Source organism: Diabrotica virgifera, chromosome 4 (genome assembly GCF_917563875.1).
Source record: "Diabrotica virgifera virgifera chromosome 4, PGI_DIABVI_V3a".
NCBI lineage: Eukaryota > Metazoa > Arthropoda > Insecta > Coleoptera > Chrysomelidae > Diabrotica > Diabrotica virgifera.
In genome coordinates, this window is record NC_065446.1 from 111,287,774 (window position 1) to 111,306,967 (window position 19,194).

Below are 19,194 nucleotides of genomic sequence, written 5' to 3' on the forward strand. Positions count from 1 at the left end.
TGAAGTTCCTAGTTCCTATAATAAAGTATATATTATAATGAAGTTATAGTAAAGAGAAATAAAAAGGTCTTTTGTGTAATATTTTTAAGTATAAGTTTAGTATTATAAGGAACTATTTCCTATAAAGGCTTTTTGCTATGTATTCACAAAATTATGGATACTAGATTTCTTTCTGAAAAGTGCCCTACAAATGTCCATAAGACGTACATTGAATGTACATAAGGTGTACACTGAAAGCTTCAATACAACGTACAATGTACGTTTGTAGCGGACGTTCTATGGACGTCCAATTTTGTGAACTCTGGACATTCGTTGGACGTCCATCGGATGTCCATTGTACCTTAGCGGGACGTCCATTGGACGTTCCAATGTACACAGATGTACGTCCATTGGATGTCCATAAAACGTACTTGTGCTATCTGGGAATGTTCTTTTTTATGTATTGGACATCTTTTGTTGACAGAGAGGTAAGTACTTCGTTTTGCTTTTCGATTTCCTTGTGTAACAACTTCGCAAGTCGTTCCGCAATATCTTCTGTTGCTTTTCTTTTAAGAAAATTGTTAACGTTCTGGCGAATTAATACTTCTTCAGCAAGCTCATGATTGTGTTCACCACTAACTTTTGAAAACACATTATTTAATGTATATAGTTTTGCTTTACACTTTTTATTTGTACAATACCACACAGTTTCACCAAACTTTTTAATTCACGAAACTTTCTAAATTTGGATTTTTGAAAAACTGTAAGTGGTTTTCCCCGTTCACTTAACATCATTTCAAAATCCATTGCGCGGTGCGATTGTCTAAGTTCACTCTTTACTGTTTGGAAATAAACTGCAATTTTAAAAATTCCACCCTATCAAGTTAACCTCTACTTTCTCTTATTTTTACTAAGAAACTAATTAGGTAAACCCTGTAAACCCAGGTAATACTCTGTAGGATTAAATTTTATTGTTAGAAACGGAACCCAATTGACCATACAAAACACATTAGCGATATTACCAGAAAATCTCTCAAAATTTTGGACGCAATTCGGATACCTCCAAATTTATATAGGACTAGCTGACCCTACAGTTCTTAGACATTTACTACTGTTGCCTACTCCGACTAACCGATGAACATTAAGCCCTCGATTACATCACGAGAGTATAGTACTTTGAATCGTAATATGATTAATCGGCGTTTATATTATGTCTTTGATGTATGAAGAATAGTAAAGATAGTTGTAAAATAAAGATGTTTAGTGGATTATAATACCTAATTATGAAACACTGTTGATATTTGGGTGGTTTGGTATTTAGAATTCATCAGGACCAGTTGTTTACGTGTATCCAACGGTTAAGGCAAGATTTACGCAAGTCTAGGTCTTTAATCTTCGTTCCAAACTGAAAATTTGTCGCTTAAAATGAATTTCCATCAATATTTGATTACCTATTGAATACGTACTCTCGTTGGAGCTTTTACCACGCCGAGCAGATGGGATGTGAATTATAAATTGTAAAATTCTCCCATCTTCCTATAGTCTTGGCATCCGTATGGCTTGTATTTTTTAGAAGTCTCGGAGGTTGTTACCAGAGAAGGTTCCCACTATTTTCAATCTGATGGGATGCAAAAGGGTATTTTAATGTCATTTTATGTGTTATTAGATCGAAAATTTATTTTTTTATTTTAAATGACTTAAATATTAGACAGGTTTGTAAGGTTTCCCAATAAAAAAATTTAAACCTAAAGAAATCCGAATGGTAATTATGGAGGAAATCAATCCAAAAAAGGCTCCTGGATATGACTTCGTCACTGGAAAAATCCTGCAAAACGTAACTAAGAAAACAATCATGGCAATAACACATATATTTAATGCAATACATACGTATGCACATTTTCCCAATCAGTGGAAAGTAGCAGAGATCATAATGTTACAAAAACCAGGAAAAGACCCCAAAGAACTGAACTCATATAGACCCATTAGTCTCTTACCTATATTATCTAAGCTATTTGAAAAAATGTTTCTACGTCGATTAGAACCAACAATAGAAGAAACAAGATTAATTCCAAAACACCAATTTGGTTTTCGTAGCAAACATGAAACAATAGAGCAAACACATCGTATAGTCAGACAAATCAGCAATGATCTAGAAAACAAGAGGTACTGTAGTGCAGCTTTTCTAGATATCAGCCAAGCATTCGACAAAGTGTGGCATACAGGACTCCTCCATAAGCTGAACAAAAATCTTCCGTATCAATATTATTTAATTATAAAATCGTATCTGACAGGTCGCTTTTCATTAGTAAAACAACAAGATGCTCGCTCAGAACTATTTAAAATAAAATCCGGCGTCCCACAAGGTAGTGTACTTGGTCCCTTACTATACCTGTTATTTACTGCTGACCTACCTACAACTAGATTGACAACAGTCGCAACATTCGCGGATGACACAGGTATTATCGCATCTCACACAGACCCCCAAAGAGCTTCGCATAACTTACAAGCCCACTTAAATAAAATAGAAAAATGGTTAAAAAAATGGAAACTAAGAGCTAATGAAACAAAATCGACCCACATGACATTTACCATGGGAAGAGAGAGCTGTCCACCAGTATACATAAACAACAAACAATTATTAAAAGTAGATACAACCAAATACCTGGGCATACATCTAGATAAAAGACTAACATGGAGAAAACACATATTCACCAAAAGAAAGCAACTTGGACTCAAACTTCAACAAATGTACTGGATTCTGGGTAGACATTCAAGACTGTCAATTGAAAATAAATTAGTGGTATACAAAGCCATACTTAACCCGGCACCTGTCACGTGGCTTTGCAAGGCGCCAACTGCCACGTGGGGTGCTCACAGAACCCCTTAAAAATTTTCTGTGATCTACTTGTTTAAAAAACAAAATAATGAGTTGAGTAACACAAGAATATAAAAAAACATGTTTTATTAACTTATTAGCCACTAATAAGTTATAAAAGTTACAAAAAAAAAATGAAAAAGGTGTTATAAGCAAATTAGCAAGTACCAAGCCATAATAAATGAAGTGAAGTAAAATATCTAAAAAAATTAAGATTTAGTGAGTATAGGGTCTATATTAATAATTTAAATCAGTTATTTCAATAAAAAATGTAAATTTGACCTGTTTATCAAAAATACAAAAAAATTTTTAAACTTAAAGTGCCAGATGATGACACCCCAATTCGATTTTAGTGCTATAAGTTCAGAATGACACTAAATGACCACTTCGAACACTAACACATCTATGCTATATAATATTATAGAAAGCTACTATGACGCACAGCTTCGTTACCAAACTTGAAATACCAAATATTTGATAAAAATGTGTTATGGGGTGCTGGTAGCACCCCACGTGGGAGGTGCCGGGTTAAACCCATATGGACCTATGGCATACAGCTATGGGGCTCAGCCAGCAACTCTAACTTGGAAATTATACAACGTTTTCAAAATAAGGCATTAAGAACCATAGTAAACGCTCCATGGTACATCCCCAACGCAATAATAGAGAGAGACCTGAAAGTTCTCAGCATCAAAGAAGAAATCAGCAAATACAGTGAAAAGTATGAAGAAAGACTTAGTGCGCATCCAAATGATTTCGCGAGTGAATTATTAAACACGGAGGGTGAAGTTCGCAGACTTAAGCGTTATAAACCAACTGACTTACCAAATAGATTTTAAATAAATTAGAACTATTTTAAGTTTTACTTTATTTTACTAGTAGTACTACTATCTATACATTTGTTGATAATTTAGAAAGGAAAGTTTTCATTGGAATTCTTACCTACATGTCATAGCCTAAGAAAGTCATAACTTTAACTGATTGTTCCTAACGGAACAGATTGTTAAATAAATTGGAGTAAAAAAAAATATTAGACAGGTTCATTTTTGTTGCAGGGAGACAAGATTAAGCACAAATCTCTACTATTTAGAGACAATGACACCACTAACGCAAATCATTATAACTTTTTCATCGAAGATTTTAACCTACATGACAATGAAAAGCCGATACTTAAACCGGATTGCAAGGAAAAAGTAGAGGAAACTCGAACAGTTGTATACTGTGGTAAGTAGAAAATTTTTTCTATTTCTTACTCTTCCTCCTTTAGATAAGCCTTTTTTTGTTCATTGCAGGTTGCAGCCTCTTGCACGGTCGGTCGATACTTCTTCTACCACTTGTCACTTGTGTGTTGGCTGTTAGCACTAATTTTTTGTTATTTAAATTTCATCACGAGTGAATATTAATAACCTATTATTTTAATAATAAAAAAAAATTAGTAAATCCTTTATAAAAGGTATATATTTAAAATCCCTAAAAAGGGCTACATCACAATCACATAACTAGTTTTCGACTGGTTTACCAGTCATCATCAGTGCTTACTTAAAATGAATATAACCTGATAAAATAATGTAAAGATTGAAATTTTGACTATGGTTAAAAAAGCTGTCGGTTATACTCACGTGAAGTTTACATGCTAACCACCAAGATATATTTTAACAAAAATATGTGGGTCAAAGCCCTGTATAAGTGGTCCGTTAAGGAAACATCAGTTAAAAATGCCAATTAAAGCATGGATGTTTAAACTATTTTAATATTATGCCCCAGGTAACATCTGAGCTGTGGTGTGACTTGATTACATGGTGAAAGTCTGGTAGCAAATGACAATGAAATAGGTGGAGACCTCAGAACGATGGCCAGACAGAAATTGAAAAATTAGCCTGTCATATTTAAAGACTATGGTTTACAACTTGTTAAATTTAGAAATGATGTAACAACACACTCCATTGTGAAAATTGTCATTTGAAATTCAGTAAACTAAATGTTGTTAAAAATGTATTTGCGTATACTTTTAGTCGACATGGATAGGCAACCCACATTACACAAATGTTAATACATATTCGATAACTGAAATAAGTAATAAAATCTTGTTGTCCAAAAAACCTAAGATTTAAAAAAAGCAATTTTGTGTTAATGTAAAGTTATCGAATTTATTTAACTTATTGACAGCTGTTGGGATTTATGTAAATTTAAAGGAATTACAATGGGGGTGACTGAGGTGTAAAAATGTCTTAAATAATCTAGGGGGATGTATCATTGGAAAGCACAAGCTCAAACTTAGGCGACCAATTCCTGAAGACTTCGCAGGCTGCCCGGATCCCTAAGCGCTAACACAGACGGAGCGGCGTACGTCGACTGAACCCCCGCTGAGATGTCGACAGCGACGCATCCCTTATTACACTTTGATGCAGTGACACACACCAGGCGCTCTTAACATTTTCGCTACATCGACTTTGCCGCGGCGCATCCTAGAAACCATATGTCGCCAATCGGTTTTACGACTTTGACGGCATATCATATATGCGTGTATCGTGGTACTAAGGGTCCAAAAACCAAAATTGTCGTAAGATGATGACAATAGGGGCTGGGGATATGAAACGTCTGTGAGGAAGGTAATGAGAAAGGAACATGAACGGGACCTAGAAAGGAAATTGGGCTTTTGATTTGGTTTTACTATAGATAAGTGTTATATGTTGGTAATGACAGATTGAATAGCTAGGGTGAGAATAGCGATATTTAGAAATATGATGATGGGTTGTATGTAGATACAAATTTATATAATGTGTATGTCTGTGGATGATGATGTCAGTAATTTATATGTAAGTTATAGATAGATAAAAGTGGTTTGATGGCTGAAGATGAAAAGGGATTATTGTGGCGTGTACCAGAAGAATTATAAGTGTGAATGTGAACTAACCAGTAGAAGGAAGGTGAAGTAATATTGTAAATGTGTTAAGAAAAAGTTGTCGATGGAGTGGTTGGAAGTCACGATTAAATGAAACATGTCGGTTGACACAATTCGGAATTTTTTGTTTTTTTTTTTATTATTTCTAGGTCCTCGTATAAGTCTAATTTCAAGAAGTCTTTCTGTGGGATGTTGTGAAGTAGATTGACATCATCTGGTATATTCAAAGTATGATTTTTGTGTTTAAGATGTTGAGAAAAGGTTGAGGTGTCCTCTCTTTTAGTGGGTTCAAGAGAGCGGGAAGCAAATTATCTACAAGTTCTTCCTTTGTAAGTAGCTTCACACTCAGAACATTATAGTCTATAGGCACCACTACGATTCATGTAATTGATACTATGTTTGGTATTTGGTAGATTGTCCTAAATTGTTGGATACTTTAAAAGAAATTTGGATGTTGTCTACTGATCTTTTGATAATATTTGAAATATCCCCAGATAGTCTATCTTGGTAAAAGGGTATAGAAGCATAAGTAGGTTTGGTTGTCGAATCCCTAGGGAACGCAGCATGTCGTAAGACTAGAAGCTGTCTTTTATGAATGAGCTTGTCTATTATGTGTGTCATACTACTATCCTCTAACTACCCAATGTCACACAAACTTGCCGTCTTCCAAAGTTACATACACCGCCTTGAAACCATCCCCTTCTCACAATCTAATTACGATAAAGGATTAAACATACTGCGTCAAATAGCCTTTAATAACGGTTACGATACACACATAATAGACAAGCTCATTCATAAAAGACAGCTTAAAGTATAACGACATGCTGCGTTCCCTAGGGATTCGACAACCAAACCTACTTATACTTCTATACCCTTTCACCAAGATAGACTATCTGGGGATATTTCAAATATTATCAAAAGATCAGTAGACAACATCCAAATTTCTTTTAAAGTATCCAACAATTTAGGACAATCTCTATCAAATACCAAAGATAGTATCAATTACATGAAACTTAGTGGTGTCTATAGACTACAATGTTCTGACTGTGACGCTACTTACATATGAAGAACTTGTAAATCACGTGCTTCCCGCTCTCTTGAACACACCAAAAGAGAGAGCACCTCTACCTTTTCTCAACATCTCAAACACAAAAATCATACTTTGAATATACCACATGATGTCACTCTACTTCACAACATCCCACAGAAAGACTTCTTGAAATTAAACTTATACGAGGACCTAGAAATAATCAAAGAAAAACAAAAAAGTCCGAATTGTGTCAACCGACATGTTTCATTCAATAGTGACTTCCAACCACTCCATCCACAACTTTTTTCTTAACACATTGTAATTCATCTGGTACAAGCCACAATAATCCCTTTTCATCTTCAGCCATCAAACCACTTTTATCTATCCATAACATACATATAAATTACTGATATCATCATCCACAGACATACACATTATATAAATTTTCATCTACATACAACCCATCATCATATTCCTAACTACATATCACTATTCTCACCCTAGCTATTCAACCTGTCATTACCAACATATAACACTTATCTCTATAGTAAAACCAAATCAAAAGCCCAATTTTCTTTCTAGGTCCCGTTCATGTTCCTTTCTCATTACCTTCCTCACAGACGTTTTATATCCCCAGCCCCTATTTTCATCATCTTACGACGGTTTTGGTTTTTGGACCCTTAGGGATCCGGGCAGCCTGCGAAGTATTCAGGAATTGGTCGTCTAAGTTTGAGCTTGTGCTTTCCAATGATACATCCCCCTAGATTATTTAAGACATATTTATACCTCAGTCACCCCCATTGTGATTCCTTGAAATTTACACAAATCCCGACAACTGTCAATAAGTTAAATAAATTCGATAACATTATATTAACACACAATTGCATTTTTTTAAATCTTGGGTTTTTTTGACAAAAAGATTTTATTTCTGATTTCAGTTATCGAATATGTATTAACATTTGTGTAATGTGGGTTCAGATATCAGATGAGTTCGGAAATAAGATAAATCGTGAGATTAAAAAACAGTTAGAAAGATCTGGACAAGAAAATATCGGTCAAAATCTAGACATCATGAATTCCGCCATGGTCACCATAGCAAACGAAGTTTTGAAGCCAGAAAAAGACCCAATAAAGAAAAAGGATTGGATGACCGATAAAATACTAGACCTTATTCAACAAAGAAGAAATTGGAAAAACAAAGACGAGATTCGGTATAGAGAGATATATCGACAAATAAGATACGAGGTTAAGCGAGCAAAAGAGGACTGGATGGAACAAAGATGTCGTGAAATGGAAGAACTACAAAGAAAACATGACGAGTTTAATATACATAAAAAGCTTAAAGAAATTACCTACACTCAGAGAAAAAGAACTCCTCACTTTATGAGAAACTCCAAAGGTAAAATAATTCTCGACTTGGATGAAAAAAAGGAAGAATGGACTAACTATATAAAAGAGCTCTTCCTGGATACGAGGCCACCACTTAACACCACAAAGTATACGAATACTGGTCCTAGTATTTTAAAAGCGGAAGTAGAGAAAGCCATCAAACAGAGCAAAAATGGGAAATCTCCAGGCCCTGACCAAATATCATCAGACTGGCTCAAACTTCTGGATGACGACAATCTTCTTCTTCTTCATGTGCCATCTCCTCTAAGAAGGTTGGCAACCATCACGGCAATTCGCACTTTCGATACCGCTGCTCTAAAAAGATCAGCAGAAGTGCAATTAAACCAAGCTCTCAAATTATTTAACCAGGAGATGCGTCTTCTTCCGCGACTCCTTCTACCCTGTATTCTTCCTTGCATTATCAATTGTAACAAGTTATAACGCTCGCCCCTCATAACATGTCCCAGATATTGCAGGCGACGACAATGTCTCACGACATATATGACGACAATGTCTCACAACTAACAAACATTTATAACTATATATACGAGACTGGCATGATGCCACAGATATGGTTAGAGTCTACATTTATTCCACTCCCAAAAAAGCCTAATACATCATCATGTAAAGACTTTAGACTAATTAGTCTCATGAGCCACTCTCTCAAGCTACTTCTTAAGATAATTCTTAATAGAATCAAGCAGAAATGTGAAGGGACAATGGGAAACAAACAATTCGGTTTCAAAGAAGGATTGGGAACAAGGGAAGCTTTGTTCTCAATGTTAAAATTACTTCAAAGATCATGGGAAGTACAGAAACCAATTTACGTCTGCTTTATAGATTTTGAGAAGGCGTTTGATAGAGTTCAACATGATAGGTTGTTTGAATATCTAGAAATGATTGGAATAGACGATAAAGATCTGAGACTTTTACAACATCTATATTGGAATCAAGAAGCTCCTATTCTGGTAGACGACAGAGAAGCAGACAAAATTTGCATTCAAAGAGGTGTCAGACAGGGTTGTGTGTTATCCCCAACTTTGTTTAACGTATACTCAGAAATAATTTTTAATGAAGCCTTGGAAGGACAATGTGGAGTTCGAATCGGGGGAGAAACTATTAACAACATCAGATATGCAGACGACACCGCGATCATGGCTGAAAATATCGAAGATCTTCAATTCCTTATAGATCGAGTCACTAGAGAATGCTCCAATAACGGACTTAACATAATTGCAACAAAGACAAAGTTACTTGTGGTTAGTAAACAAGACGTCAGCCCTATGCAACTAATTGTCAATGATGAATCAATAACAAAAGTTAACCATTTTAAATACCTAGGATGTTGGGTAAACGAGACACTAAATCCGGATGAAGAAATTAAAACTCGTATAGAAATTGCAAGAGGAGCATTTATGAAACTTAGATATATTCTGAGCAACTCTCAGCTGAACTTACAACTAAGAATCAAGTTCCTAAAATGTTATGTGTATACTGTATTACCATATGGATGTGAAACCTGGATCATGAAGGTTAACATGATGAACAAATTAGAAGCCTTTGAGATGTGGTCGTATCGCAGAATGCTCAGAATATCTTGGGTTCAACGCATTTCAAACAGAGAAGTCTTAAACAGAGTAGGTCAAGGCGAAGGTGACTTAATGAAGATGATAAAAAAGAGAAAACTTGAATATCTGGGGCATATAATGAGAGGTAGCAGATACAGGATGCTGCAGTTTATACTCAATGGAAAGATCGACGGAAAAAGAGGAATTGGTCGAAAGAAATATTCATGGCTCCGAAACCTTCGTCAGTGGACTGGCTTAGCAGCAGATCAATTGTTACATGCCGCGCAAGATCGAGAACGATATCGGCAAATTGTTATGGAAGCTACCTACGCCTAAAAATTTGGGCACGGTACTTAAAGAAGAAGAATGTGGGTTGCCTATCCATCTCCACTAACAGAATACGCAAATACATTTTTAACAACATTTAGTTTACTGAATTTCAAATGATAATTTTCACAAAGGAGTGTGTTGTTACATCATTTCTAATTTTAACTAGTTGTAAACCATAGTCTTTAAATATGACAGGCTAATTTTTCAACTTACTGTGGTACTGTCATTTCTGTCTTGTCATCGTTCTGAGGTCTCCACCTATTTCATTGTCATTTGCTACCAGATTTTCACCATGTAATCAAGTCACACCACAGCTCAGATGTTACCTGGGTCATAATATTAAAATAGTTTAAACATCCATGCTTTAATTGGCATTTTTAACCGATGTTTCCTTAACGGACCACTTATACAGGGCTTTGACCCACATATTTTTGTTAAACTATATCTTGGTGGTTAGCATGTATACTTCACGTGAGTATAACCGACAGCTTTTTTAACCATAGTCAAAATTTCAATCTTTGCATTATTTGATCAGGTTATATTCATTTTAGGTAAGCACTGATGATGACTGGTAAACCAGTCGAAAACTAGTTATGTGATTGTAATGTAGCCCTTTTTAGGTATTTTTTTAAATTATATACCTTTTATAAAGGATTTTCTTGTTTTTTGTATTACATGGTATGCAGCCAACTACAGGAAAACTTTTTTCTTGTGGAGTTTTATTATTTTAATAGTTATATTTTTGCAGAGGCACTTGAAGGCACTGACTGTAGTATAAAGGTCAACGGGTACCCGATAAGTAACATTCTTTACGCCGATTACACTGAGATGATCACAGATAACGAACGTGATATGCAGTTGATGTTAAATAAAACAAATACCGTAAGAAAAATATATGCCATTAAGATAAATGTTGGTAAAACTAAATGCATGGCAATAAGAAAGAGCGCACTTTTAAAAGTGCAACTGCCAGTAGATAATGCTCCAATCAAGCAAGTGAAAACATTCAAATCTTGGAAATGATGGTTAATGACTAATGGGATCCTCAACAAGAAATTAAATTCTGTACCGTACATGCAAGACAAGATTTCATTAAATTTAAATCACTACTGCGTACAGCTCTCCTTCAATCTCTATTACAGAATGGTGAAGTGCTATGTATGGTCCATATTATTATACGGCATGAAGACATGAACATTGCAAATATCTTTCATTAATAAGTTGGAGGCCTTCGAAATGTAGACCTTGCGAAGAATGTTCCGCATACCATGGACAGAGAGGGAGAGAAACGAGTAAGTCTCAAGAACAGCAAATACTGAGAGAGAGAATTGTTCAAATTGATCAAGGCACGAAAAATTGGATACCTGGGCCATATCCTGAGAGGGAAATATACGCAATCCCTCAACTAATCACCCAAGGAAAGAGGGCAAGAGAGGAATAGGTTGCACATAAATCTCTCTCTTCAATCCTGACCCCCTGGAGGGAGTGTAGTGGTCGACGTGATGTCGTGTATTGTCCGTCTCCAAAGATCTCTGTCTCTGGTCATTTCTTTTAATTCATGCATAGGTCTTTTGCATATTCCTGTAATCTGATCGATCCATCTTGTTGAGGATCTTCCTCGTGATCTTCGGCCTTCCACCTTTCCTTGTATAATGAGTCTTTCCATGTTTTCTGTGTTGGCTCTCATAACATGTCCAAAGTATTTTAATTGTTGGAGATGGACTTTACTGGAGAGTCGTTGGCTAACTTTTAGCTCTCTTAAAATTGAATTATTTTTTCTATGGTCGGTCCAAGGAATTCGTAGCATTCGTCTCCAACAGAACATTTCAGTGGCGTCTATCTTTCTTCTTTCCGAATTTCTCAGGGTCCAAGATTCACATCCGTGAGTCAGTATTGGGAATATTAAGCAGTTGATCAACCTCATCTTTAACGCTCTTGAAATTTGACAGTCCTTCCATATTGTGGTCATTTTTGCTGTGGCGACTTTTGCTAGATCACATCTACGTTTTATTTCCTCGTGTAGTGACCCTGTGTTTGTGATTAATGATCCCAGATATAAGTATGAGTTCACAACCTCAAACCGATCAATTGTGGTTATATGTGGATGATTGTTATGTAGTCTATCCACTATCATGATATTTGTCTTTGATATGTTTAATTGCAGACCAAATATTTGACTTTCGTTTTCAACCAGTCGTATAAGATCAATCAGCTCTGCTTGACTATTTGCAAGAAGGGCTGTGTCATCTGCGAAACGTAGGTTGTTTATTTTACGACCATTTATTGAGATTCCTTTTTTCCATCCTTCATGTGCTATTCTCATAATATGCTCTCCATATATATTGAATAATTGTGGGGATAGTATACATCCCTGTCTGACACCCCGTTCTAGATGAAATTCGTTTGAAAGTGTGTCAAGCACTTTAACTACTGATCCAGTAGTGTGTTCGTATAGTTCAGTTATAAGCGAAATAAGGTGTTGGGGTACGCCCACTTCTTTTAGTATTTGCCATAAGTGTCTCCACTTGTCGAACGCTGTCGAACGCCTAACGATAATCTGTAAAGCTTATGTACAGTGGATTATTGAATTCCCTAGATTTTTCGATTATCTGTCTTATATTTAACAGGTGTTCTCTAGTACCCTACCTTTGGTAAATCCAGTTTGCTCTTGTGGAATTTCTCTTTGAAGGAATGTTTTTAGTCTCTGGTTGATTATATGTAGCATTATTTTACTGGCATGTGATATAAGAGAAATAGTTCTATAATTGTCGCATTTATGGCAGCTGCCTTTTTTATGAATTGTGGTTATTGTAGATTTTGTCCAGTCTTCAGGCCATTGTTTTGAATGCCATATTTGGTTACAGAGTAGATGAAGTAGTTTTACGCCAGTTTCTTCTGTGGCTTTGAGCATTTCTGCTGTTATCATCTGGACCTGGTGCTTTATTATATTTGAGCTTACTAATCGCGAGTCTTACTTCGTTTTTAAGTATATCAGGTTCTTCTTCCACCTCGTCAGAGATTTGGTTAACAAGTTCTTGGCGTTGAGCATCTTTATATAAGTCCCTGAAATACGATCTCCATGTCTCTGCTATATCTTCTCTGTTTGTTCTCAGAGTTCCAGTGTTGTCTTCAATAGCCCAAGTTCTGGCTTTAAAGTCTCTTGTTAAGTAGCGTATTTTTCTAAATATATCTCTCGCACATAAATGTAATGCACATAAATGCACATAAATATCAGGCATAAATAACACTGGCGAATTTTTCCATGCGCAAAAGGCAGACGTCTGACTTTAAGGTAATTCGCCAACGCAACATGGTGCCCGGCATAAGAAGTAAAAGGAATATTTTTTATACCATACTAAATAAATTCTGTGAATTAGGCACTGCACGTTTCTGGTTTACAACCATTGGATCTTTGGCAGAGAGGATCTTACTTAGAGTAAAACATGACAAATTAATAACTCTAATGCAAGATATTGGAATTGAAAACAAAGATCTGAGAATTATTAGAAACATTTATTACAATTAAACGGCCAAAATCAAAACAGAGAACCAGTTAACTGATAAAATTTCAATAGAACGAGAAGTACAGCAGGGCTGTATTTTATTTCCTCTGCTATTTAATATTTATTCCGAATCTAACAATAAAAAAATGAAAACGTTTGTTTTTTATACTTCCACAAAATTTATTACAACTATGTGACTACAGCTGTTTCGGCAGAGTGCCTTTCTCAAGTGATATAGTTTACAATGTGTTTGCCTTTTTAAGTCTTTAACTGAAGAGGTTGAGGAGTGGGGAGCTGTTTGTCTCGAGTTGGTCATTCAGAATTATATCTGTATTTTTCAATTTATTAATTTCCATAGATTCTAAAAAAGATAGCTTAAGGCTTTTATTTTGGGTATGTAGAATTTGAAACTCTTCATTGAAAGAATGTTTATAATCTAGAAGGTGAAGTGCGTATGTAGAAGTGTCTGTTTTTCTATTGTTGAAAGCCCTTTTGTGTTCTGCTATCCGTTTGCCAAAGGTTCTGCCAGTTTGACCGATGTAAGTTTTCGGACAGTCACTACAAGTTAGTTTGTACACACCACTCTGTAGTTGCTTTCTCTTTCGACTTTTATTGTTCTTAATATCAGGCGCGGATCCAAGGGGGGGTCAATGGGGTCAATTGCCTCCTCCTTGAGACTTCGCCTGGTGTCGCCTTTTTTTAAGAAAGAGATAATTACGATTGAAAATAAATAGAGTTTTTTGTCCTATTGACAACTGAATAACGGAATTAAACATAAAACAGAATTCCTTCTCCAAAGTACGTGTTCTCGGTCTTACTGAATGGTGTCGAGTCTTGGACTGTGAATAAAATCGATCTACTTACCTAAATCGCCTTGAGGCTTTCAAAATGTGGTTCTATAGAAGAATTTTAAAAGTATTTTGGGTGAAGAAGATTCGAAACTCCACAATACTAGAACGTCTCAGCAAGACTACTGAGATTATAGAAGGCATCAAGAAGAGAAAAGTGGAGTATTTTGGACATGTAATGAGAAGTTTCAAATATAGGTTGCTACAAAATATTATGCAAGTGAAAATAGAAGGCAAACGCAGTCCAGGACGAAAAAGCACTTCGTGGTTGATTTAGGGTGGCAGTGAATAAAATTAAGATAGCTGTGGTAGTAACCAACGTTCTGAAAGGACATGGTACATGAAGAAAAATAAAGTAACAGCCCATACCGAAAAAGAATCCTGCGTACGCGAGTGACGAGAAAATTATTTTTTCATTGCCCCCTCCTTGCAAGGTTGCTGGATCCGCCGTTGCTTAATATATTTACTTAAGTTGTTGCTAGTTCTGAAGGCTGGTGTTATTCCTTTCTTTTTTATGTATCTGGCTATTTTTAGGGTTATCTTGCCAGTATATGTGAAAGAGCAGAAGGTACTGGGTTCTTTCTGTTGTGGTGGATACACTAATTTCAGGGCTTTCTTATAGAGTTTTTGGTTTAAAATTTTGTTAACTGTTTATTCGTTATAGCCATTGTTTACTGCTATTTGTTTAATGATGTTTAGTTCTATCTCGAAGATATCTTTTGTCATGGGAATTTCTGTCAGCCTATGTATCATGCTATGGTAGGCTGCTAATTTGTGTTGTGTAGGATGGGATGATGAATTGTGTATGGTTGTGTCAGTATGGGTAGTTTTATGATATACGGAGAACTCATGTTTGTTGTGTAGTCTGGTAATCGTTACATCTAGAAAGTTTATGGAATTATTCTGTTCTGCTTCTATTGTAAACTCAATATTACTATGAAGTGAATTAATGTATGATAGAAATTTTTCAAGTTGTCTGTTAGTTCCTGTAAAGCATACTAGTATATCATCATCATCCACGTATCTCCACCAATATAAGAACTGTTTAAATGCGGGATGTTTAGAAATTGTTGTTTCAAGTTGAAGTTGGTTCATAAATATATTTAATAGCAATGGGCTTAGAGGATTACCCATAATAAGCCCTGCACTGTTGTTTGTGTATATTGATTATTGAATTCAAAATAGTCTTGATTTATGCAAATTTCAAGAAGGTGTAAAATTTCAGATGCAATGATCGGATTTGTACTATTATGGTCTAGAAGATTTTTAACTAAAACAAAAGTTTCTGTAGGAGGAACACCAGGAAAAAATTTTTTACGTCAAATGAAATTAGTCTGGAGTTGTTGGGTAATTGAAAATGTTGTATTTTATTAACTAGTTCTAGTGTATTTTTAACGGTGAATTTAGGTGAAAATTTAGTGTATTCTGTAATAATATCTCTCAGCTTTTCTGAAAGTTTATATGACGGAGCTGTATAAAAAGAAACTACAGGCCTTATTGGGTGGTCAGGTTTGTGTAGTTTAATAAAAGAGTATAATTTAGGAGGTTGTAGGTTCATAATATTAAGGTATTTCTGTTCTGTTCGATTTAGTATTGATTTTGAATTTTCAATGGCTAGTTTAATTTGTTTTCGGTATTTTTCTGTGGGGTCTTTGTTTAGAGTTATATTATTTTGGTTATTTAAAAATTCTATTGTTTTGTTATTATAGTCTCTTTTATCGATAGGAATAGTAGTGTTACCTTTGTCTCCTTTTGTAACTATTATGTCATGTTTTATTGATTTATTTTTAATTGAAACGGCTATTTGGTTTTCTTTGTAACAGGAATTATTAGTTTCACTACATACATCGGTAATAGATTTTGCAATGATGCTTTTTTATATGTTCTTGGCAGTTTTGTTTAACGCTACTTCACATTCTACACCTAAATATTCTAAATTTTTTTGATTATTATATTGTGGCAACTTGTATTTGAATCCTTTCTCTAAAAGTTCTATCTCACTATTATTGAATTTAGTCTGTTAAGTTTATAAATATATTAAAAAAATTATGATTTAAAAAATTTTTTTATAATGAGTATTGAGTTTTTTTTAATACTGTAAATTATTATTTAGTTTTATATATATATATATATATATATATATATATATATATATATATATATATATATATATATATATATATATATATATATATATATCGGGTGTTCTACAGCATTCGCCGTTTCCCGCATCCTATTCGCCATGCTTTTCGGTCACGAATATCTTCCTCGTTGAGTTGTCTACTGTTCATTGATTTCTCTACATCTTGTAACCATGTTCTCTTCGGTCTGCCTCTTTTTCTTCTCTCGGGTGGTGCATACTGGATCATTTTCTTGGGCCATCTTGTTGGTCCCATTCTCTGGACGTGCCCGTACTATATCAATCTTTTTTGTTCTATTCTGTCTATAATATCATTTTCTACTTCCATTCTTTCTTTTATTTCTTCGATTGGGATATGCTGCAGTTTAGATATTCTGCAGCTTCTTCTAAGCGCGTCCATTTCTAAAGCTTGTAGTCGTTTATTTTGTCGGTCTTTTACTTCCCACACTTCCGAGTTGTACAGGACAATTCCTTCCACGATAGTTTGGTAGATTTTTTTCTTTGTCTGATTTTGCAATCCTGTACTCCACCAAATGTCATTCAGCTGTTTTATAGCTTTTCTTCCTTGACTTATTCGATATTCTATATCTTGATCGCATGTGGAGTGTTTGTCAAAAATAGAACCTAGATATTTAAATTCATCACATCTTTTTATGTATTCCCCTTCTAATTCTAAGTCTTCAGTATCACCTCCGACTACAAGGTATTCAGTTTTCTCCATGCTATTTAGTTTTTTACACTGTGTATTAAATTTTTGTCAATTATATTATCTACTTCAGTTATTACGTTAGAATCTAGGATATCAAATGCTATATTATCTAATCTATAATGTAATTCTGAATGAACTTCCATCAAGTAACGGTCGAATCCATCAATTATTTATTCCGAATGGTTATTTGAAGAACCTTTGGATGGTTGTACGAGCGCCATATTAATAAACGGTGAATTGTTCAATAACATTAGATATGCAGATGACACCATAGATCTTGCCGATAATCTGAATGATTTACAGATATTAACAAGCAGATATGGAGTAGCTCTTAACATAAAGAAGACCAAATATATGACAATTAGTAAAAAAACAAATGCTCAACTTACAATCAATCAACAGAATATCGAAAGAGTCGAGCAATATGCATATTTGGGCACCAATTGAAATAGCCAATGGAACTACTCAACAGAAATTAAACAGCGAATAATAGAGGCAAAAGCATCATTGATCAAAATAAGGCCCATTATCAACAGTCGAGATATATCATTAAAATCAAAATACCGTCTCTTGAAATGCTACATATTCACAGTTCTGCTCTATGGAGTGGAAGCGTGGGCACTAGCTGTTGGCGCATCTTTCGTATATCCTGAGTTGACCGAATTACTAATGTGCAAATCCTGCCTAGAATGGGGAAAGAGTGTGAAATTTTCATGACCATCAAAACTAAAAAATTAGAATATTGAAACGAAAACCCACACATGAGGAACGTTGCGGCGCCAGTTAAACGAAAAAAGCAGTGGACTACCCCAGCTAATTGAAATAATATCCGAAAATATTACCTTAACCAACTAAGATAGCCATCGCTACACCCTCAGCCTAGCTGAGTCACTCAGGTGTGTGTTCGTCTTGTCCTAATCTTAGAAATGAACTATGAAAGTTTGGAATGAAAGCAAACAAAACAATAGTTTTAACTTATCATGTTTATTGTTCAATAAAAAATGTTCAATAAAAATATGACTTAGTAAATTGCATTAACAAATATATTCAAATTCTTGCCAAAAACTAACAATTCTGGATGATACTTATGCCTTTTGGTAGCTGATGGTAACTTCTTGACGGCGTATGGTACTGCTGTAGACTTCTTGTAGGCCTGGGCGGATGTTAGGCCCTAGGCCCCTGCAGCTGAAGATGTTGGATGCCGTAGTCTGGAGGATTTGGTTGCAGTTGTCAACCTTGTAGTGATGCATCGCTGGCGATGGACTTCATTCTTCTGAAAGGAGAAAAGTAGATATTATCCAAAAACTATAAGATAAAAACACACATATCAACAATCAAGAAGTTAATAACCAAATTGTACCTTTGCCAAATAGTATCCAAAAATAGTAGATGGCAAGGGTAAATTAAATGGAATTTAGATGAGGAGAATAGTTAAAACTTGATTACTAAACGTGCATGTATGTAAATTTAAAAAATATATTTAATAATAAAATATCAGAACAAATGTTCTGACATTGGAGGTTAGATATAAAAAATATTAGAAAAACTTTAAGACGTAGAAATGTAATTAAAAAAATAATAATGAATTTTCTTACCCCAAGAGAAAGATGATTTGAATAAAAATTATTTATTTTTCACATTACATGCCTTTTATAAGATTACCACCGCCATTTGAAGAATTGAAATGACAGCGAGTAGGGATGAAGTCACTTTTATGACAGTGCGACATAGGCAGTGGCGGGCATGTTCCGTATTGAAAAACAGATACTTATAGAGTAACAATACACAGGGTATGTTCAGTATGATGATTTAGATGTTAGATGAAAAGAGATATATTAAATAGAAGATAATAAAAGAGGGTAATACAAGAGGACAATAAAAGAGGGTAATCAAAGAGAATAATCAAAGAGGGCGCCCACGA

General features: G+C 34.9%; 1 protein-coding gene across 1 annotated transcript in view; it reads left to right on the forward strand.

The window, feature by feature from the left end:
* Positions 1-19,194, forward strand: part of LOC114341076 (melanoma receptor tyrosine-protein kinase) — a 735,210-nt gene that overhangs the window by 401,761 nt on the left and 314,255 nt on the right. Inside the window, exon 5 of the mRNA XM_050649582.1 lies at positions 3,910-4,078. Within this exon, the coding sequence (XP_050505539.1) occupies positions 3,910-4,078 (169 nt within the window). The remainder of the gene's footprint in view (positions 1-3,909; positions 4,079-19,194) is intronic.